This window comes from Salvelinus fontinalis, chromosome 34 (genome assembly GCF_029448725.1).
Source record: "Salvelinus fontinalis isolate EN_2023a chromosome 34, ASM2944872v1, whole genome shotgun sequence".
In the NCBI taxonomy this organism is placed as follows: domain Eukaryota; kingdom Metazoa; phylum Chordata; class Actinopteri; order Salmoniformes; family Salmonidae; genus Salvelinus; species Salvelinus fontinalis.
This window is the reverse complement of record NC_074698.1, coordinates 15367778-15392576: the sequence shown is the minus strand read 5'-3', so window position 1 is coordinate 15392576 and position 24799 is coordinate 15367778. Positions and strand designations below refer to the sequence as shown.

The 24799-nt window shown below is 43.5% G+C and overlaps 1 protein-coding gene across 3 annotated transcripts in view; it reads right to left on the bottom strand.

Moving 5' to 3' along the window:
- The window catches only part of LOC129833254 (caskin-2-like), a 94113-nt gene that overhangs the window by 7415 nt on the left and 61899 nt on the right, over positions 1-24799 (bottom strand). For 2 of the 3 annotated variants that reach the window (XM_055897701.1, XM_055897703.1), the window contains exons 8-11: positions 19621-19729; positions 19270-19378; positions 17528-17622; positions 1808-1925 (exon numbers count right to left, since the gene is read on the bottom strand). In XM_055897701.1, coding sequence (XP_055753676.1) covers positions 1808-1925; positions 17528-17622; positions 19270-19378; positions 19621-19729 — 431 coding nt within the window. The remainder of the gene's footprint in view (positions 1-1807; positions 1926-17527; positions 17623-19269; positions 19379-19620; positions 19730-24799) is intronic. The other variant, XM_055897702.1, reaches the window with a different exon arrangement.

The following is a 24799-nucleotide window of genomic DNA, read 5'->3' as shown; positions in this document are numbered from 1 at the left end:
GATTAGTCCAACCAAGGTAGTCTGGGAAATGGGGTGTTCTCTGGAGGGGCCAACCTGTAATGAAGAGGGGCCACAACTGCTCTTCCAATGCAGTGATGTGCAGCGATACAACCTATCAGTGTGTGTGTGTGTGTGTGTGTGTGTGTGTGTGTGTGTGTGTGTGTGTGTGTGTGTGTGTGTGTGTGTGTGTGTGTGTGTGTGTGTGTGTGTGTGTGTGTGTGTGTGTGTGTGTGTGTGTGTGTGGAGCCAAGAGAGAAACAATTCGTTCAGGAAGTATTCATACCCCTTGACTTATTCCACATTTTGTTGTGTCACAGCCTAAATTCAAAATTTATTTTTTTATTTTTTATCTCACCCATCTATACACAATACCCCATAATGACAAAGTGAAAAAAAAATATATAGTACATTTTTGCAAATACATTGAAAATGAAATACAGAAATATCTAATTTACATAAATATTCACACCCCTGAGTCAATACATGTTAGAATCACCTTTAGCAGTGATTACAGCTGTGAGTCTTTCTGGGTAAGTCTCTAAGAGCTGTGCACACCTGGATTGTACAATATTTGCAATATAAATATAAAATTCTTCATGCTCTGTCAAGTTGGTTGTTGATCATTGCTAGACAGCCATTGTCATACCTTGCCATAGATTGTCAAGACAATTTAAGTCACAACTGTAACTAGGTCACTCAATGTCTGCTTTTATTTTGAACACCCAACTACCAATAGGTTCTCTTCTTTGCGAGGCACAGGAAAATCTCCCTGGTCTTTGTGGTCGTATCTGTGCTTGATATTCACTACTTGACTGAGGGACCTTACAGATAATTGTATGTGTTGGGTACAAAGACGGGGTTATCATTTAAAAATCATGTTAACACTATTATTGAACACAGAGTGAGTCCGTGCAACTTATTATGTGTGACTTGTTAAGCACATTTGACTCCTGTACGTATTTAGGCTTGCCATAACAAAAGGGGTTAAATACATTTCAGCTTTTCATTTTCTATCAATTTGTAAAGACTTCTAAAAACAAAATTCCACTTTGACATTATGGGGTATTGTGTGTAGATCAGTGACTCAACATTTCAATGTAATACTTTTTTAATTCAGGCTGTAACACAATTAAATGTGGAAAAAGTAACGGGGTGTGAATACTTTCTGAAGGTACAGCAGGTGCAGAGGGAGAATTGAAGATGGGTCTCCCGTTCCCCTGATCTTTTGTTGTGGTGACAGATTTGCAGAGAAGACAGAAACCTGTCATTTTCCTCTGACTGAAGTGCTGAGCTGCTCCCTGTTCTGTCAAAGCTGCTCCGTGAGTGTCACCACGCCAACCTATTCACTCAGGGATTTCTCCCTCTAGTGCACATCAAAGAGGTGGTGTGGGGCGGATTATCTTCTTCTGTGGTGTTAGGTAGGTAACTGACACCTTCTGTTAATCTAACCGGTATTAGAGGTAGACTGCGTGGGTAAGGGTGGGAGTTTTTACATAATGTACAATAGCAGGTGACTTCTGCAGTTCCAAGCAACTTCCCTTTCCATTTCTGACTTAATCCTGCATTGTGAGTGTGCTGACATGTCTGGGAGATGAGTGTGTGAGTGAGTGTGTCTGTGTGTTGATGTTCCGACATGCCGGCAGCTGACTCAACAAGTTACGGAACCTCCGTTTCCTGTGGGTGCCACGGTTACGCAATGAAAGAGGCAATTGTCAGAGGGCTCTCGCTCTTTGCCCATTGCTTTCAGATGGAGTGGGGAATGGCTAATGATTACACTGAACTTATAGGGTGTGTGTGTGTGACTGACCTGAGCGTCTGCTGATGACCTCCACAATGTTCGGGGGGAAGTAGCCCACCCGGTCGGTGCCCCTCTGGCTGTCGTGGATGTGCCCCTTCCAGCGCCCGTCCAGGTGCTGCTCTAGGACCTGCCAGGCAGCCAATCAAAACAAACATTAAGACAGGTCTAAACCAATCAGATGGCTATTACTACCGAGTGTCTCTTCATATTGAGGCAGGCAGGTCTGTGAGATTCTATAACAACATGGTGTTATTTCCACTGTTCATGTACGTGTGTAGGAGTGTACCTGACCTGAAGTGTGCAGTTCTGGGACAACGACAGAAAGCACATGTTCCAACTTGAAACACATTCTACGTGTTAACAACTTCATGTGTATCTTTGTCTCTGTATGGTTTGTTTTCATAATGTCAAAGATGTTTTACATAAGTTGGGAGAGTGGAACAAAAGCAGCACCACAACCCTGAGATCAACTGTAGTACAATAACAAACCAAAAGAGAGAGAACCAAAAGGTCAAGCACATAAACAGATGATGACAGTAGTCATGTGTTTCTGATCATGTTCCATTTGTCCACATGAGCTGCTAAAACCCAGGCCATTGTCTCTGCTCCCTAATTTAGCAGCCTTCGTCAGAGGATACAAGCCAAGGGTCATTAGGGTTAGGGGGCTGAGGGTATAGGGGAGAACAGGGGTGTTGGGTTGTGTGTTTGGTAAAAGATGTGGGTAGAGGGGGAAATAACATGTACTGAATGGGCAGGTTTGGCAGCTATAGAAAAGTACATTTAAATGAATTGACCCGTCCAAGTTGGCAAAACATCTTTTTCTAAAGGCCTAAACTAGCTAAAGGCCCACGTGCGTGGGGTTTATTTTACAATGCATTGTTTTCAATGATAAAAACCCTGCAGGCTCCGACGCCTCGCGCAATTAGAACGGCTCTATTTTTGCTTTTTATCGCTAGCGCTGTAGTCACACAAAATTAAATATTTCTTTGTAATTATTCACTTTTTTCCCAGCTCATTTGAAATGGAAGATGTAGCTAAGATTTGAGGCTTTACCATACATGCAAAATTAGACCAATTCATCCACTTAGGGAAACACAACATTGCTATCAGCCTGTCCAATCCTCACCCGCCTCGCTCCGCCCGACCACTTTTTACGTTTTGGTTCGGCACCAGTCCCCACTAAGAAGTCAGCTAACCTTTTGCCCAGAGTCTAACATGTACATGTGTGTGTGAGGTGTGGAAAGGTTAGGTGATGGGTGAGGTGGATGGCCTGAGGGCAAGGTTTATGATTTGTTTCTCTCTGGTATTGGAGCAACCCCCCACAGCAGCAGGATAGGCCGACACACTCCCAAGAAGAAAAACAGGCCAGGGTTCATGAGACTGTGTGTGTGTGTGTGTGTGTGTGTGTGTGTGTGTGTGTGTGTGTGTGTGTGTGTGTGTGTGTGTGTGTGTGTGTGTGTGTGTGTGTGTGTGTGTGTGTGTGTGTGTGTGTGTGTGTATGTGTGTATGTGTGTGACAGTAGTAGTAGTAGAGTCATTGCTGAGAGGGAGTGATGGATGAATAACAGGGCCTGTTCCTACCCGTCTCTCTCTCTCTCTCTCCGGGCTCAAAGAGAGCCATCCTTCAGATATAGGGGCTCACTGTACTCTCTCCCTATAAACTAGTTCCCCCTCAGGAATATGGATAGTGAAGTTCACCTGTTGTGCACTATACCCCTAAGGACCTACTGGACCTTGAACTGATAGATGACATGTACATCAGGTTCAGTAGTGAACTGATAGATGACAAGTACATCAGGTTCAGTAGTGAACTGATAGCTGACATGTACATCAGGTTCAGTAGTGAACTGATAGATGACATGTACATCAGGTTCAGTACAGTGAACTGATAGATGACATGTACATCAGGTTCAGTACAGTGAACTGATAGATGACATGTACATCAGGTTCAGTACAGTGAACTGATAGATGACATGTACATCAGGTTCAGTAGTGAACTGATAGATGACATGTACATCAGGTTCAGTACAGTGAACTGATAGATGACATGTACATCAGGTTCAGTAGTGAACTGATAGATGACATGTACATCAGGTTCAGTACAGTGAACTGATAGATGACATGTACATCAGGTTCAGTAGTGAACTGATAGATTACATGTACATCAGGTTCAGTACAGTGAACTGATAGATGACATGTACATCAGGTTCAGTACAGTGAACTGATAGATGACATGTACATCAGGTTCAGTACAGTGAACTGATAGATGACATGTACATCAGGTTCAGTACAGTGAACTGATAGATGACATGTACATCAGGTTCAGTACAGTGAACTGATAGATGACATGTACATCAGGTTCAGTACAGTGAACTGATAGATGACATGTACATCAGTTTCAGTACAGTGAACTGATAGATGACAAGTACATCAGGTTCAGTAGTGAACTGATAGATGACATGTACATCAGGTTCAGTAGTGAACTGATAGATGACATGTACATCAGGTTCAGTACAGTGAACTGATAGATGACATGTACATCAGGTTCAGTACAGTGAACTGATAGATGACATGTACATCAGGTTCAGTAGTGAACTGATAGATGACATGTACATCAGGTTCAGTAGTGAACTGATAGATGACATGTACATCAGGTTCAGTAGCGAACTGATAGATGACATGTACATCAGGTTCAGTAGTGAACTGATAGATGACATGTACATCAGGTTCAGTACAGTGAACTGATAGATGACATGTACATCAGGTTCAGTACAGTGAACTGATAGATGACATGTACATCAGGTTCAGTACAGTGAACTGATAGATGACATGTACATCAGGTTCAGTACAGTGAACTGATAGATGACATGTACATCAGGTTCAGTAGTGAACTGATAGATGACATGTACATCAGGTTCAGTAGTGAACTGATAGATGACATGTACATCAGGTTCAGTAGTGAACTGATAGATGACATGTACATCAGGTTCAGTACAGTGAACTGATAGATGACATGTACATCAGGTTCAGTACAGTGAACTGATAGATGACATGTACATCAGGTACAGTACAGTGAACTGATAGATGACATGTACATCAGGTTCAGTACAGTGAACTGATAGATGACATGTACATCAGGTTCAGTAGTGAACTGATAGATGACATGTACATCAGGTTCAGTACAGTAAACTGATAGATGACATGTACATCAGGTTCAGTACAGTGAACTGATAGATGACATGTACATCAGGTTCAGTACAGTGAACTGATAGATGACATGTACATCAGGTTCAGTACAGTGAACTGATAGATGACATGTACATCAGGTTCAGTACAGTGAACTGATAGATGACATTTACATCAGGTTCAGTACAGTGAACTGATAGATGACATGTACATCAGGTTCAGTACAGTGAATTGATAGATGACATGTACATCAGGTTCAGTAGTGAACTGATAGATGACATGTACATCAGGTTCAGTAGTGAACTGATAGATGACATGTACATCAGGTTCAGTACAGTGAACTGATAGATGACATGTACATCAGGTTCAGTACAGTGAACTGATAGATGACATTTACATCAGGTTCAGTACAGTGAACTGATAGATGACATGTACATCAGGTTCAGTACAGTGAACTGATAGATGACATGTACATCAGGTTCAGTACAGTGAACTGATAGATGACATGTACATCAGGTTCAGTACAGTGAACTGATAGATGACATGTACATCAGGTTCAGTACAGTGAACTGATAGATGACAAGTACATCAGGTTCAGTAGTGAACTGATAGATGACATGTACATCAGGTTCAGTAGTGAACTGATAGATGACATGTACATCAGGTTCAGTACAGTGAACTGATAGATGACATGTACATCAGGTTCAGTACAGTGAACTGATAGATGACATGTACATCAGGTTCAGTAGTGAACTGATAGATGACATGTACATCAGGTTCAGTAGTGAACTGATAGATGACATGTACATCAGGTTCAGTAGTGAACTGATAGATGACATGTACATCAGGTTCAGTAGTGAACTGATAGATGACATGTACATCAGGTTCAGTACAGTGAACTGATAGATGACATGTACATCAGGTTCAGTACAGTGAACTGATAGATGACATGTACATCAGGTTCAGTACAGTGAACTGATAGATGACATGTACATCAGGTTCAGTACAGTGAACTGATAGATGACATGTACATCAGGTTCAGTAGTGAACTGATAGATGACATGTACATCAGGTTCAGTAGTGAACTGATAGATGACATGTACATCAGGTTCAGTAGTGAACTGATAGATGACATGTACATCAGGTTCAGTACAGTGAACTGATAGATGACATGTACATCAGGTTCAGTACAGTGAACTGATAGATGACATGTACATCAGGTACAGTACAGTGAACTGATAGATGACATGTACATCAGGTTCAGTACAGTGAACTGATAGATGACATGTACATCAGGTTCAGTAGTGAACTGATAGATGACATGTACATCAGGTTCAGTACAGTAAACTGATAGATGACATTTACATCAGGTTCAGTACAGTGAACTGATAGATGACATGTACATCAGGTTCAGTACAGTGAACTGATAGATGACATGTACATCAGGTTCAGTACAGTGAACTGATAGATGACATGTACATCAGGTTCAGTACAGTGAACTGATAGATGACATGTACATCAGGTTCAGTACAGTGAACTGATAGATGACATTTACATCAGGTTCAGTACAGTGAACTGATAGATGACATGTACATCAGGTTCAGTACAGTGAATTGATAGATGACATGTACATCAGGTTCAGTAGTGAACTGATAGATGACATGTACATCAGGTTCAGTAGTGAACTGATAGATGACATGTACATCAGGTTCAGTAGTGAACTGATAGATGACATGTACATCAGGTTCAGTACAGTGAACTGATAGATGACATGTACATCAGGTTCAGTACAGTGAACTGATAGATGACATTTACATCAGGTTCAGTACAGTGAACTGATAGATGACATGTACATCAGGTTCAGTAGTGAACTGATAGATGACATGTACATCAGGTTCAGTAGTGAACTGATAGATGACATGTACATCAGGTTCAGTAGTGAACTGATAGATGACATGTACATCAGGTTCAGTACAGTGAACTGATAGATGACATGTACATCAGGTTCAGTACAGTGAACTGATAGATGACATGTACATCAGGTTCAGTACAGTGAATTGATAGATGACATGTACATCAGGTTCAGTAGTGAACTGATAGATGACATGTACATCAGGTTCAGTACAGTGAACTCATAGATGACATGTACATCAGGTTCAGTAGTGAACTGATAGATGACATGTACATCAGGTTCAGTACAGTGAACTGATAGATGACATGTACATCAGGTTCAGTAGTGAACTGATAGATGACATGTACATCAGGTTCAGTAGTGAACTGATAGATGCCATGTACATCAGGTTCAGTAGTGAACTGATAGATGACATGTACATCAGGTTCAGTACAGTGAACTGATAGATGACATGTACATCAGGTTCAGTAGTGAACTGATAGATGACATGTACATCAGGTTCAGTAGTGAACTGATAGATGACATGTACATCAGGTTCAGTAGTGAACTGATAGATGACATGTACATCAGGTTCAGTACAGTGAACTGATAGATGACATGTACATCAGGTTCAGTACAGTGAACTGATAGATGACATGTACATCAGGTTCAGTAGTGAACTGATAGATGACATGTACATCAGGTTCAGTACAGTGAACTGATAGATGACATGTACATCAGGTTCAGTACAGTGAACTGATAGATGACATGTACATCAGGTTCAGTAGTGAACTGATAGATGACATGTACATCAGGTTCAGTAGTGAACTGATAGATGACATGTGCATCAGGTTCAGTAGTGAACTGATAGATGACATGTACATCAGGTTCAGTACAGTGAACTGATAGATGACATGTACATCAGGTTCAGTACAGTAAACTGATAGATGACAAGTACATCAGGTTCAGTAGTGAACTGATAGATGACATGTACATCAGGTTCAGTAGTGAACTGATAGATGACATGTACATCAGGTTCAGTACAGTGAACTGATAGATGACATGTACATCAGGTTCAGTACAGTGAACTGATAGATGACATGTACATCAGGTTCAGTAGTGAACTGATAGATGACATGTACATCAGGTTCAGTAGTGAACTGATAGATGACATGTACATCAGGTTCAGTAGTGAACTGATAGATGACATGTACATCAGGTTCAGTACAGTGAACTGATAGATGACATGTACATCAGGTTCAGTACAGTGAACTGATAGATGACATGTACATCAGGTTCAGTACAGTACAGTAAACTGATAGATGACATGTACATCAGGTTCAGTACAGTGAACTGATAGATGACATGTACATCAGGTTCAGTACAGTGAACTGATAGATGACATGTACATCAGGTTCAGTAGTGAACTGATAGATGACATGTACATCAGGTTCAGTAGTGAACTGATAGATGACATGTACATCAGGTTCAGTAGTGAACTGATAGATGACATGTACATCAGGTTCAGTACAGTGAACTGATAGATGACATGTACATCAGGTTCAGTACAGTGAACTGATAGATGACATGTACATCAGGTTCAGTACAGTGAACTGATAGATGACATGTACATCAGGTTCAGTAGTGAACTGATAGATGACATGTACATCAGGTTCAGTAGTGAACTGATAGATGACATGTACATCAGGTTCAGTAGTGAACTGATAGATGACATGTACATCAGGTTCAGTAGTGAACTGATAGATGACATGTACATCAGGTTCAGTACAGTGAACTGATAGATGACATGTACATCAGGTTCAGTACAGTGAACTGATAGATGACATGTACATCAGGTTCAGTACAGTGAACTGATAGATGACATGTACATCAGGTTCAGTACAGTGAACTGATAGATGACATGTACATCAGGTTCAGTAGTGAACTGATAGATGACATGTACATCAGGTTCAGTAGTGAACTGATAGATGACATGTACATCAGGTTCAGTACAGTGAACTGATAGATGACATGTACATCAGGTTCAGTACAGTGAACTGATAGATGACATGTACATCAGGTACAGTACAGTGAACTGATAGATGACATGTACATCAGGTTCAGTACAGTGAACTGATAGATGACATGTACATCAGGTTCAGTAGTGAACTGATAGATGACATGTACATCAGGTTCAGTACAGTAAACTGATAGATGACATTTACATCAGGTTCAGTACAGTGAACTGATAGATGACATGTACATCAGGTTCAGTACAGTGAACTGATAGATGACATGTACATCAGGTTCAGTACAGTGAACTGATAGATGACATGTACATCAGGTTCAGTACAGTGAACTGATAGATGACATGTACATCAGGTTCAGTACAGTGAACTGATAGATGACATTTACATCAGGTTCAGTACAGTGAACTGATAGATGACATGTACATCAGGTTCAGTACAGTGAATTGATAGATGACATGTACATCAGGTTCAGTAGTGAACTGATAGATGACATGTACATCAGGTTCAGTAGTGAACTGATAGATGACATGTACATCAGGTTCAGTACAGTGAACTGATAGATGACATGTACATCAGGTTCAGTACAGTGAACTGATAGATGACATTTACATCAGGTTCAGTACAGTGAACTGATAGATGACATGTACATCAGGTTCAGTAGTGAACTGATAGATGACATGTACATCAGGTTCAGTAGTGAACTGATAGATGACATGTACATCAGGTTCAGTAGTGAACTGATAGATGACATGTACATCAGGTTCAGTACAGTGAACTGATAGATGACATGTACATCAGGTTCAGTACAGTGAACTGATAGATGACATGTACATCAGGTTCAGTACAGTGAATTGATAGATGACATGTACATCAGGTTCAGTAGTGAACTGATAGATGACATGTACATCAGGTTCAGTACAGTGAACTCATAGATGACATGTACATCAGGTTCAGTAGTGAACTGATAGATGACATGTACATCAGGTTCAGTACAGTGAACTGATAGATGACATGTACATCAGGTTCAGTAGTGAACTGATAGATGACATGTACATCAGGTTCAGTAGTGAACTGATAGATGCCATGTACATCAGGTTCAGTAGTGAACTGATAGATGACATGTACATCAGGTTCAGTACAGTGAACTGATAGATGACATGTACATCAGGTTCAGTAGTGAACTGATAGATGACATGTACATCAGGTTCAGTAGTGAACTGATAGATGACATGTACATCAGGTTCAGTAGTGAACTGATAGATGACATGTACATCAGGTTCAGTACAGTGAACTGATAGATGACATGTACATCAGGTTCAGTACAGTGAACTGATAGATGACATGTACATCAGGTTCAGTAGTGAACTGATAGATGACATGTACATCAGGTTCAGTACAGTGAACTGATAGATGACATGTACATCAGGTTCAGTACAGTGAACTGATAGATGACATGTACATCAGGTTCAGTAGTGAACTGATAGATGACATGTACATCAGGTTCAGTAGTGAACTGATAGATGACATGTGCATCAGGTTCAGTAGTGAACTGATAGATGACATGTACATCAGGTTCAGTACAGTGAACTGATAGATGACATGTACATCAGGTTCAGTACAGTAAACTGATAGATGACAAGTACATCAGGTTCAGTAGTGAACTGATAGATGACATGTACATCAGGTTCAGTAGTGAACTGATAGATGACATGTACATCAGGTTCAGTACAGTGAACTGATAGATGACATGTACATCAGGTTCAGTACAGTGAACTGATAGATGACATGTACATCAGGTTCAGTAGTGAACTGATAGATGACATGTACATCAGGTTCAGTAGTGAACTGATAGATGACATGTACATCAGGTTCAGTAGTGAACTGATAGATGACATGTACATCAGGTTCAGTACAGTGAACTGATAGATGACATGTACATCAGGTTCAGTACAGTGAACTGATAGATGACATGTACATCAGGTTCAGTACAGTACAGTAAACTGATAGATGACATGTACATCAGGTTCAGTACAGTGAACTGATAGATGACATGTACATCAGGTTCAGTACAGTGAACTGATAGATGACATGTACATCAGGTTCAGTAGTGAACTGATAGATGACATGTACATCAGGTTCAGTAGTGAACTGATAGATGACATGTACATCAGGTTCAGTAGTGAACTGATAGATGACATGTACATCAGGTTCAGTACAGTGAACTGATAGATGACATGTACATCAGGTTCAGTACAGTGAACTGATAGATGACATGTACATCAGGTTCAGTACAGTGAACTGATAGATGACATGTACATCAGGTTCAGTACAGTGAACTGATAGATGACATGTACATCAGGTTCAGTACAGTGAACTGATAGATGACATGTACATCAGGTTCAGTAGTGAACTGATAGATGACATGTACATCAGGTTCAGTAGTGAACTGATAGATGACATGTACATCAGGTTCAGTAGTGAACTGATAGATGACATGTACATCAGGTTCAGTAGTGAACTGATAGATGACATGTACATCAGGTTCAGTACAGTGAACTGATAGATGACATGTACATCAGGTTCAGTACAGTGAACTGATAGATGACATGTACATCAGGTTCAGTACAGTAAACTGATAGATGACATGTACATCAGGTTCAGTACAGTGAACTGATAGATGACATGTACATCAGGTTCAGTACAGTGCCTAGTGCTGGTCTCTACACCCTGTCACAGTCTACACATTTTGCTGCCTTCCAATTAAGAATTAACTCTGGGGCGTAAAGACACACAATCAAGACATCATTTTAATTTGATTTTATTTAAAAAAATGTTCTATCATTTTTATTTAACTTTGGGAATGTGGAGTAGGTTGTGTTGATCGGTAGGAACAAAATCAAATGTATTCCCTTTTGAGACAACATTTTAAGGCAGTAAAATGTGAAGACTGTGCAAGCGGTGTGTAGACTTTCACAAGTGACTATATGTGCTTTATGACTGATGGTTAGTTGATCACATCAAGTTGTTTGTTTACCGTCCTACAGTCCAGCGGTTTCCAAACCGTCCTACAGTCCAGCAGTTTCCAGGCCGTCCTATAGTCCAGTGGTTTCCAGACCGTCCTATAGTCCAGTGGTTTCCAAACCATCCTACAGTCCAGTGGTTTCCAAACCGTCCTATAGTCCAGTGGTTTCCAAACCGTCCTATAGTCCAGTGGTTTCCAAACCGTCCTATAGTCCAGTGGTTTCCAAACCGTCCTATAGTCCAGTGGTTTCCAAACCGTCCTATAGTCCAGTGGTTTCCAAACCGTCCTATAGTCCAGTGGTTTCCAAACCGTCCTATAGTCCAGTGGTTTCCAGACCGTCCTATAGTCCAGTGGTTTCCAAACCGTCCTATAGTCCAGTGGTTTCCAAACCGTCCTATAGTCCAGCGGTTTCCAAACCGTCCTACAGTCCAGCGGTTTCCAGACCGTCCTATAGTCCAGTGGTTTCCAAACCGTCCTATACTCCAGTGGTTTCCAGACCGTCCTATAGTCCAGTGGTTTCCAAACCGTCCTACAGTCCAGTGGTTTCCAGACCGTCCTATACTCCAGTGGTTTCCAAACCGTCCTACAGTCCAGTGGTTTCCAGACCGTCCTATACTCCAGTGGTTTTTAAACCGTCCTATAGTCCAGTGGTTTCCAAACGGTCCTATAGTCCAGCGGTTTCCAGACCGTCCTATAGTCCAGTGGTTTCCAGACCGTCCTATAGTCCAGTGGTTTCCAGACCGTCCTATAGTCCAGTGGTTTCCAAACCGTCCTATAGCCCAGTGGTTTCCAAACCGTCCTATAGTCCAGTGGTTTCCAAACCGTCCTATAGTCCAGTGGTTTCCAAACCGTCCTATAGTCCAGCGGTTTCCAGACCGTCCTATAGTCCAGTGGTTTCCAAACCGTCCTATAGTCCAGTGGTTTCCAAACCGTCCTATAGTCCAGTGGTTTCCAAACCGTCCTATAGTCCAGTGGTTTCCAGACCGTCCTATAGTCCAGTGGTTTCCAGACCGTCCTATAGTCCAGTGGTTTCCAGACCGTCCTATAGTCCAGTGGTTTCCAGACCGTCCTATAGTCCAGCGGTTTCCAAACCGTCCTATAGTCCAGCGGTTTCTAAACCGTCCTATAGTTCAGTGGTTTCCAGACCGTCCTATAGTCCAGTGGTTTCCAGACCGTCCTATAGTCCAGTGGTTTCCAGACCGTCCTATAGTCCAGTGGTTTCCAAACCGTCCTATACTCCAGTGGTTTCCAGACCGTCCTATAGTCCAGTGGTTTCCAAACCGTCCTACAGTCCAGTGGTTTCCAGACCGTCCTATACTCCAGTGGTTTCCAAACCGTCCTACAGTCCAGTGGTTTCCAGACCGTCCTATACTCCAGTGGTTTTTAAACCGTCCTATAGTCCAGTGGTTTCCAAACGGTCCTATAGTCCAGCGGTTTCCAGACCGTCCTATAGTCCAGTGGTTTCCAGACCGTCCTATAGTCCAGTGGTTTCCAGACCGTCCTATAGTCCAGTGGTTTCCAAACCGTCCTATAGCCCAGTGGTTTCCAAACCGTCCTATAGTCCAGTGGTTTCCAAACCGTCCTATAGTCCAGTGGTTTCCAAACCGTCCTATAGTCCAGCGGTTTCCAGACCGTCCTATAGTCCAGTGGTTTCCAAACCGTCCTATAGTCCAGTGGTTTCCAAACCGTCCTATAGTCCAGTGGTTTCCAAACCGTCCTATAGTCCAGTGGTTTCCAGACCGTCCTATAGTCCAGTGGTTTCCAGACCGTCCTATAGTCCAGTGGTTTCCAGACCGTCCTATAGTCCAGTGGTTTCCAGACCGTCCTATAGTCCAGCGGTTTCCAAACCGTCCTATAGTCCAGCGGTTTCTAAACCGTCCTATAGTTCAGTGGTTTCCAGACCGTCCTATAGTCCAGTGGTTTCCAGACCGTCCTATAGTCCAGTGGTTTCCAGACCGTCCTATAGTCCAGTGGTTTCCAGACCGTCCTATAGTCCAGTGGTTTCCAGACCGTCCTATAGTCCAGTGGTTTCCAAACCGTCCTATAGTCCAGTGGTTTCCAAACCGTCCTATAGTCCAGTGGTTTCCAAACCGTCCTATAGTCCAGTGGTTTCCAAACCGTCCTATAGTCCAGCGGTTTCCAGACCGTCCTATAGTCCAGTGGTTTCCAAACCGTCCTATAGTCCAGTGGTTTCCAAACCGTCCTATAGTCCAGTGGTTTCCAGACCGTCCTATAGTCCAGTGGTTTCCAGACCGTCCTATAGTCCAGTGGTTTCCAGACCGTCCTATAGTCCAGCGGTTTCCAAACCGTCCTATAGTCCAGCGGTTTCTAAACCATCCTATAGTTCAGTGGTTTCCAGACCGTCCTATAGTCCAGTGGTTTCCAGACTGTCCAACAGGCCAGTGGTTTCCAAACCGTCCTATAGTCCAGTGGTTTCCAAACCGTCCTATACTCCAGTGGTTTCCAAACCGTCCTATAGTCCAGTGGTTTCCAGACCGTCCTATAGTCCAGTGGTTTCCAAACCGTCCTACAGTCCAGTGGTTTCCAAACCGTCCTACAGTCCAGTGGTTTCCAGACCGTCCTATACTCCAGTGGTTTCCAGACCGTCCTATAGTCCAGTGGTTTCCAAACGGTCCTATAGTCCAGTGGTTTCCAAACCGTCCTATAGTCCAGTGGTTTCCAAACCGTCCTATACTCCAGTGGTTTCCAGACCGTCCTATAGTCCAGCGTTTTCCAGACCGTCCTATAGTCCAGTGGTTTCCAGACCGTCCAACAGGCCAGTGGTTTCCAGACCGTCCTATAGCCCAGTGGTTTCCAGACCGTCCTATAGTCCAGTGGTTTCCAAACCGTCCTATAGTCCAGTGGTTTCCAAACCGTCCTATAGTCCAGTGGTTTCCAAACAGTCCTATACTCCAGTGGTTTCCAACCGTCCTATAGTCCAGTGGTTTCCAGACCGTCCTATACTCCAGTGGTTTCCAGACCGTCCCATAGTCCAGCGGTTTCCAAACCGTCCTATAGTCCAGTGGTTTCCAAACCGTCCTATAGTCCAGTGGTTTCCAAACAGTCCTATAGTCCAGTGGTTTCCAAAACGTCCTACAGTCCAGTGGTTTCCAAACCGTCCTACAGTCCAGCGGTTTCCAGACCGTCCTATAGTCCAGTGGTTTCCAAACCGTCCTATAGTCCAGTGGTTTCCAGACCGTCCTATAGTCCAGTGGTTTCCAGACCGTCCTATAGTCCAGTGGTTTCCAGACCGTCCAACAGGCCAGTGGTTTCCAGACCGTCCTATAGTCCAGCGGTTTCCAGACCATCCTACAGTCCAGTTGTTTCCAAACCGTCCTATAGTCCAGTGGTTTCCAAACCGTCCTATAGTCCAGGGGTTTCCAGACCGTCCTATAGTCCAGCGGTTTCCAGACCATCCTACAGTCCAGTTGTTTCCAAACCGTCCTACAGTCCAGTGGTTTCCAAACCGTCCAACAGGCCAGTGGTTTCCAGACCGTCCAACAGTCCAGTGGTTTCCAAACCGTCCAACAGGCCAGTGGTTTCCAAACCGTCCTATACTCCAGTGGTTTCCAGACCGTCCTATAGTCCAGCGGTTTCCAGACCATCCTACAGTCCAGTTGTTTCCAAACCGTCCTACAGTCCAGTGGTTTCCAAACCGTCCTATAGTCCAGGGGTTTCCAGACCGTCCTATACTCCAGTGGTTTCCAAACCGTCCTATACTCCAGTGGTTTCCAAACCGTCCTATAGTCCAGTGGTTTGCAAACCGTCCTACAGTCCAGTGGTTTTTAAACCGTCCTACAGTCCAGTGGTTTCTAGACCGTCCTACAGTCCAGTGGTTTCCAGACCGTCCTATACTCCAGTGGTTTTTAAACCATCCTATAGTCCAGTGGTTTCCAAACCGTCCTATAGTCCAGTGGTTTCAAGACCGTCCTATACTCCAGTGGTTTTTAAACCATCCTATAGTCCAGTGGTTTCCAAACCGTCCTATAGTCCAGTGGTTTCCAAACCGTCCTATAGTCCAGTGGTTTCCAGACCGTCCTATAGTCCAGTGGTTTCCAGACCGTCCTATAGTCCAGTGGTTTCCAGACCGTCCTATAGTCCAGTGGTTTCCAGACCGTCCTATAGTCCAGTGGTTTCCAGACCGTCCTATAGTCCAGTGGTTTCCAGACCGTCCTATAGTCCAGTGGTTTCCAGACCGTCCTATAGTCCAGTGGTTTCTAGACCGTCCTATAGTCCAGTGGTTTCCAAACAGTCCTATACTCCAGTGGTTTTTAAACCGTCCTATAGTCCAGTGGTTTCCAGACCGTCCTATAGTCCAGTGGTTTCTAGACCGTCCTATAGTCCAGTGGTTTCCAAACAGTCCTATACTCCAGTGGTTTTTAAACCGTCCTATAGTCCAGTGGTTTCCAGACCGTCCTATAGTCCAGTGGTTTCCAGACCGTCCTATAGTCCAGTGGTTTCCAAACAGTCCTATACTCCAGTGGTTTTTAAACCGTCCTATAGTCCAGTGGTTTCCAGACCGTCCTATAGTCCAGTGGTTTCCAGACCGTCCTATAGTCCAGTGGTTTCCAGACCGTCCTATAGTCCAGTGGTTTCCAGACCGTCCTATAGTCCAGTGGTTTCCAGACCGTCCTATAGTCCAGTGGTTTCTAGACCGTCCTATAGTCCAGTGGTTTCCAAACAGTCCTATACTCCAGTGGTTTTTAAACCGTCCTATAGTCCAGTGGTTTCCAGACCGTCCTATAGTCCAGTGGTTTCTAGACCGTCCTATAGTCCAGTGGTTTCCAAACAGTCCTATACTCCAGTGGTTTTTAAACCGTCCTATAGTCCAGTGGTTTCCAGACCGTCCTATAGTCCAGTGGTTTCTAGACCGTCCTATAGTCCAGTGGTTTCCAAACAGTCCTATACTCCAGTGGTTTTTAAACCGTCCTATAGTCCAGTGGTTTCCAGACCGTCCTATAGTCCAGTGGTTTCCAGACCGTCCTATAGTCCAGTGGTTTCCAGACCGTCCTATAGTCCAGTGGTTTCCAGACCGTCCTATAGTCCAGTGGTTTCCAAACCGTCCTATAGTCCAGTGGTTTCCAGACCGTCCTATAGTCCAGTGGTTTCCAGACCGTCCTATAGTCCAGTGGTTTCCAGACCGTCCTATAGTCCAGTGGTTTTCAAACCTATCCTCGGGGACCCGCAGACTTTTCACAATTTAGTTGTAGCGCTGAACTAGTTTACCGGAGTCACCTATTCAACGGCTTGATGATTAGTTGACATGTTGAATCAGGTGTGCTAGCTGTGGAATAGTTCAACTACATGGAACAGCTGAAAACCCCTGCTGCAGTCCACACATATCTACATACTGTGTCTACTGAATGCTCATGAAGCCACCCGCACATAAACACTGCCAGCCTGTCTCCCTGCCTGCTACTAAAACACCTGTTAGAGGATGAGCCTGACAGTTCACAGGGAAAACACACCTGTCCTAACAGACAACATGCACGGTTGGGCACAGTGAGTGTGGGAACAACACTGCAATGCCAGCTGAGGCACATCTGAGGAGTTACAGACAGCAAATAGAGAGGGTTGTGTGTGTGTGTTGCTACTGCCTACCATGATGACATCCCCGGCCCGGATGTTGAGAGCGGTGGGGTCGTGGATGTTCCAGTAGTCTTTCAGAGCTCTCACCTGCAGAACACCTGTAGCATCTGTGTGTGAGAAAGACAGAGGGGAGAAAAAGAAAGAGTGGGACAGATAGAAAGAGAGAGAGAGGAGAAAGAGAAACACACACAAAGTTAGTTCAGGGAATTGGTATGAAGGCAGTAAGAAAATACAGCCCAATGATTGATACATACTGACATGTACACCTTTTTCAAATCACCTTAAGGGGATATACCCAGACGCCGCTACAATCCCAATGCCTGTTGTTTCTTTATTAGTCACATCCGGCACTGGTATGTAATGCAGTAACATCAGAGAGCAGAGTCAGTCAGTGCTGTATTCAGCTTCTGACTGGTTGGTACACATCAATAATTAATCCATGACGAGGAGGTGTGGTGGCTGATTGTGTTCTATTCACTCTGCTCTGAACACAGAGAGAACTGGATCATAACAGGAAGTCTCTCTCCACAGCCTCCATGTTTGAAGCAGCAGTCTGCTGACTGAGGAACACAAGTGCTCATTGTGGCCTGAGTTCCCAGGCTGCGAGAACCAGATCAAAGACCCAGGCCTGCTGGATTACAGAGGAGATAGCAAACAGCAGAGGTCCAAAACACAGTCTCATGCATGCGCACGTACACAGGGGTGACACCTAACAATCACACACAAACAAACAAACAAACAAACGCATAGGTCGCACACACACACCCACACCTAGTCTTTTGGTTGTGTGTGCGTGCGTGTGTGTGTGTGTGTGTGTGTGTGTGTGTGTGTGTGTGTGTGTGTGTGTGTGTGTGTGTGTGTGTGTGAGCTGATAGGGTTATGTAACCTGTACTCCATGAGGTTAAACACAGCTGCTTGGTGAATTACAGCTTAGAGCATTTCATATCCCTCAGCCTCTCCTCTGGGCCTCTCTCGCTATAGGAACGTCTGCACTGGCTCTGTCTCAGTCTGTCTCCTCTCCCAACACACTCACCTCTGAACACTCTGTCCTGCAGAACTCAAACTGCAAAAGAATGCAAGAGTCGCTTCACTACACAAAAGCACAAAGAAATAAATCCGCTAGCAGGAATCTATGCTGAATTTTTTTCAACTTTTGCAGCTAAATAGATTTTTTAACACACAAATACATTTAGGAACACAAAGTATTTGAGGAGGAGCGTTTTTATGATAAGAAATTACCAAAAGTGAAAGAATAAAATGTTTTTGTGGTGTTCCATGCTCAAGCAAGTACAATGTACCGTCAAATATTTTAGCCACTTAGGGGAGACAAAAATGTTCAGCTGCCCCTTTAAGGGCAACAGTGAGACTGACATGTCTGTCTGGGAGAGATGAGATTCTCCCATGTCTCTTCACTAGCAGTTGAGTTGAGCTCAAACAAGCTAACATAAAAACAACCTAGCCTGTGAACAAAATGATATCCAAGAAACACAAGGACAAAGTCACTCAAGTAGACTCTATGGCTACACACTTCTAAAACAGCCAACCTACTTTGAAAATAACTACAGCAGCATTTTATATGCTATAAATCAAAACTCATACTTGACTTTTTCAGTTTGTGAGTAAAATGGTCGCACTGTAGAGCCCTGGTTCAAGGACAATAAAGCAGGCGGAAAACACAGAATGAGAGGTAAAGACTGCCAAAGAATGATACCTCATGGAATAATGTCTTCATTTGTTAACAACTATCTGTTCACCTCTTAGGAGCTGCTTGATGTCCTTGCTGGCGTGAGAGGTGGTGAACTGGTTCACGATGTCCAGGGCGGTCTGGTTGTACGTGTTACGGATGTTCACGTCTATACCAGCCTGTCAAAACCACACACAACGTTATTGTCAATCAGATGTGCACTGAAACACAGCAACACGTTCAACATCGATGTTCTCAAGTCTAATGCAGTCAACAGCAGTGTGCTGTACAGCCAATTCAATAATACACTTCACTTACACTGGACAACATGTCACCAACTGTTAGTTGAATGTGGTAGAATAGTGATTGAATCAGACTAGTTAAAGACTAAGTGAGGTTGATGTCCCTCCAGGTGTCTTACCTCTAGCAGCTGTCTGACCACCTCCGTCTTGCCGTAGAGGGAAGCCTCGTGCAGGGCAGTGCCAGCCTTAGTGGCCCTGTTGATGTCGATGCCCGCTTTCAGCAGCAACCTGAACCAGACAGGAACAACACAGTACTACTTTAGTACAGCTTCAAGTTTACAAAGGCTGTTAACTCCAGGGTGAATTGTAAAGGTTTCTGCGAGGCAGAGCCATGGATGGAGCCAGCAGGACCAGATGCCAGGACAGTATATTACGTCAATGCAGTGTTACAGTGATCCACCGTAGCTAGTCTGCTCAACATCCCACATCACATGAACTCACTGAGGTGCCAGGGGGAAATTTGGAGAATTCACACTCGATTCCAGCTGCACAGACACACACACGCAGACACACACACACACACTCAAATATCCTGGTAGTGAACAAGGCAGTTAACCCACTGTTCCTAGGCCGTCATTGAAAATAAGAATTTGTTCTTACTGACTTGCCTAGTTAAATAAAGGTAAAATAAATAAAAAGTAGACAAGTTAAACTTTAGGAATATTAGTGGGAATGTCAGAGCTCTTCTGGGAATGTTCAGCATGGAAAGTTTGTGAGTGGCAGGAGAGGTATATTCACACACACACACACACACACACACACACACACACACACACACACACACACACACACACACACACACACACACACACACACACACACACACACACACACACACACACACACACACACACACACACACACTTCATTATTCTCATCCTGTTACAGATACTGTGCTTCAGCTTCAGCATCTCCCCCCCCCCCCCCTCCCCTCTCCCCCTCTGCCCTGCGGCTGTAAGCCCCGGGTCAGTGTGCTCGTTTCATTTCCCCTTAGAAACACAAAGGAGGGCAGGCTCATCAAAGTCTCTCTGTCCCTCTGGTTTGGCTGGATGCTGAAAGAGAGAGCCCTATCCTGTTCTCCTCTCCTCCTTTGGGGCCGCACTGACTCAATAACCCACCGTTCATATCCCCCCTTTAATACCTCTATTACATGAATGTCTATGTGGGGCCAAAGTGGTGGAACCATGGGACAGGTTACAGCATGTATTGTGGTGACATAACCGTGTGATTGGACCACAGGGCATTGTTATGGAGTCATATGGCCACTGGATCCCAGAAATCCTTGTGCCATGGTTGAATACACAGTTACTCTCTTTCATTATCAATTGAAGCCAATGAAAGCCTTGACTGTTTCTTTGGTAAGGTGGTTTGGACCAGGGAGGTGTGTCAGAGAAAGGGCAGACCACCACACCACAAATAGGACTCCTTAACACTAGACCTGCTAAAGCAGTCATTTTCACTGCTCATTCATTGTATTTATTACTCTGCCATTTAAGTCATGCCCCCCTCAGTCCTTGACTTTTCGCAAATATCCCAGTGGGGCCTCCTCCACTCCTTCTCCCGACAGCGGGGCCTGCTCCACTCCTTCTCCCGACAGTGGGGCCTTTTCCACTCCTTCTCCCGACAGTAGGGCCTCCTCCACTCCTTCTCCCGACAGCGGGGCCTGCTCCACTCCTTCTCCCGACAGCGGGGCCTGTTCCACTCCTTCTCCCGAGAGCGGGGCCTGCTCCACTCCTTCTCCCGACAGTGGGGCCTTTTCCACTCCTTCTCCCGACAGTAGGGCCTGCTCCACTCCTTCTCCCGACAGTGGGGCCTTTTCCACTCCTTCTCCAGACAGTGGGGCCTGCTCCACTCCTTCTCCCGACAGTGGGGCCTTTTCCACTCTTTCTCCAGACAGTGGGGCCTGCTCCACTCCTTCTCCCGACAGCGGGGCCTGCTCCACTCCTTCTCCCGACAGTGGAGCCTGCTCCACTCCTTCTCCCGACAGTGGGGCCTGTTCCACACCTTCTCCCGACAGTTGAAGGCGCTGTTCCAGTAGATAATCACCTTAATAATTGCCTCGAAACTGAACCTAAACTATAAAAAAAATAACTTCACACATATAACAACATAAAAAATAAATGAAGTAAAGTATGATGGGGAGAAAGGGGGAGGGGAAGTGAACGATGCATAATTATGTCATCACCAGTTGTGAATTAAAAACAGGACAGGCCATTCTATTGTATTGATCTATTCTAATTAGAATCTTAAATGATATGTACTCTAAATCATTCCACTGAATCACAGCAGTCTTATCAGTCTACTCTGGGCTACTTGGAGCAGGCTACACCGTGAGAGCGTGCGTAATGAACATGCTGAACGGCTTTCAATATCTGGGAAAATATCTACACTGTGCAGAAGGTCAGTGTTGGAGACCTTACAGTGGCAAGGGGAGAAATGTCTCCAAGGACAATTTCTTAACTTCACTGTCATTGGCGAACAATTTGAAAACAAGTCTGGCTGGCACCATCAACAAAGTGAGACGGGAGCTCCCTACCTCTGCACAAAATAAGGCACCTGAACAGCTGTTGTACTCCTCAACAGTGCTGAAGAATGACAAGACAACGGAACACAAAGAGAAAACCGGAGTCTATTATGAACCACAACCAAACAAAGGTGTCAAAGTGTGTTACGGCAGATGAAATTGATGAAGATTTGAGTCAACTGTTAGGACAAGGGATAACAGCTAAATGAAGTCCAACTGATGCCATTGAAGATGCACTCAATATAAGCGCGAGCTGACAATAACTGACTATTTCTGACTGCTGTCATATCAACACTTACAGTTGAAGTTTACATACACCTTAGCCAAATACATTTAAACTCCGTTTTTCACAATTCCTGACATTTAATCCTAGTAAAAATTCCCTGTCTTAGGTCAGTTAGGATCACCACTTTATTTTAAGAATGTGAAATGTCAGAATAATACTAGAGAGAATGATTTATTTCAGCTTTTATTTCTTTCATCACATTCCGAGTGGGTCAGAAGTGTACATACACTCAATTAGTATTTGGTAGCATTGCCTTTAAATTGTTTAACTTGCTTCCCACAATAAGTTGGGTAAATGTTGGTCCATTCCTCCTGACAGAGCTGCTGTAACTGAGTCAGGTTTGTAGGCCTCCTTGCTCGCACACGCTTTTTCAGTTCTGCCCACAAATTGTCTATAGGATTGAGGTCAGGGCTTTGTGATGGCCACTCCAATACCTTGACTTTGTTGTCCTTAAGCCAATTTGCCACAACTTTGGAAGTATGCTTAGGGTCATTGTCCATTTGGAAGATCCATTTGCGACCAAGCTTTAACTCCCTGACTGATGTCTTGAGATGTTGCTTCAATATATCCACATCATTTTTCTCCCTCATGATGCCATCTATTTTGTGAAGTGCACCAGTCCCTCCTGCAGCAAAGCTTCCGGTTGGGATGGTTTTCTTTGGCTTGCAAGCCTCTGCCTTTTTCCTCCAAACATAACAATGGTCATTATGGCCAAACGGTTCTATTTTTGTTTCATCAGACCAGAGGACATTTCTCAAAAAAATACAATCTTTGTCCCCATGTGCAGATGCAAACCATAGTCTGTCTTTTTTATGGCGGTTTTGGAGCAGTGGCTTCTTCCTTGATTTGCACTTTTCGCACCAAAGTACGTTCATCTCTAGGAGACAGAACGTGTCTTTTTCCTGAGCGGTATGACGGCTGCGTGGTCCCATGGTGTTTATACTTGCATACTATTGTTTGTACAGATGAACGTGGTACCTTCAGGCATTTGAAAATTGCTCCCAAGAAAGAACCAGACTTGCGGAGGTCTACAATTCTTTTTCTGAGGTCTTAGCTGATTTCTTTTGATTTTCCCATGATGTCAAGCAAAGAGACACTGAGTTTGAAGGTAGGCTTTGAAATACATCCACAGGTACACCGCCAATTGCCACAAATGATGTCAATTAGCCTATCAGAAGCTTCTAAAGCCATGACATCATTTTCTGTAATTTTCCAAGCTGTTTAAAGGCACAGTCAACTTAGTGTATGTAAACTTCTGACCCAGTGGAATTGTGATACAGTGAATTATAAGTGAAATAATCTGTCTGTAAACAATTGTTGGAAAAATTACTTGTGTCATGCACGAAGTAGATGTCCTAACTGACTTGCCAAAACTATAGTTTGTTAACAAGAAATTTGTGGAGTGGTTGAAAAACGAGTTTTAATGACTCCAGCCTAAGTGTATGTAAACTTCTGACTACAACTGTATATTGATTATAATGCCACTGTTGCATTTGCCTCGAGTTTTTTTGCCACTATTTATCAAGGCCACTTCACACTTATAATGATGTTTAGGTTACTGATGTTTTCATCTTTTGACCATGCGTATTGGTGGTTGGGGTATGTTTTGTGTAGTTATAAAAATAAACTGTTACCGTGTCCAACACATATACTTTCTGTTTACTAGTGTCGTGTCTTTGGCTATGCCAGATTAATTGCTATGACATGCTATTCTAAAAAATAATTTCTCCGTAATTAATATTACCCGATTGAACTAATCATGTAAATATAATTAACTAGAGAGGGACACCACAAAATAATATTTATAGAGCTGTTATCTTCCGAATAAACTCTTAAAGATTTAGTAATATTTTACATTCATAGCAGTCACATTAATCGGCATTTTATTCAGTCATCTGAAAGTGGTAAATCCTTGGTTATCTGCAAGAATTCTGGCTAACAAGTTGAATCAGCAATACAAAATTGGGTTTAATTATTTATTTACTAAATACCTAACTAATCACACAGAATCACACATACACAATTAAATCATAACTTAATCACAAAGTGCCGTCATAAAGGAAAACGTCCCTAGCGGGCAGAATAGATATGACAGCTTGTTACACAAAGAAAAGGGGCGGGATTTTAGTGAAAGCGCGGGAGACTGTAACATAGGCGTAGCTGTACCATCGTAAATACAGTATCTTATGCATTCTAAATTACCGCCCATTTAGAAAAGGAAAATGCAATAAATATTTACTCTGAGCTGCGCTTCAGTAGGTTGGTGGTAGATGGAAGACTGTCTTGCCAAACCGAGTCCTCTGTCCTTTGAAGAATGTCTCTGGTGGTCACAGAATACGTTGGAGTAACGTCGATGTGTACTAGACGGGATACTCTGACTGTCCTTCCTAACCTGCGTTTGGAGCAGCTGTTGCCAACTCAACGGCTAGGAGGTATCACTTCTGTAGTGAATACGAGTTCAAAGTTCATACCATTTACAACCAAAGTC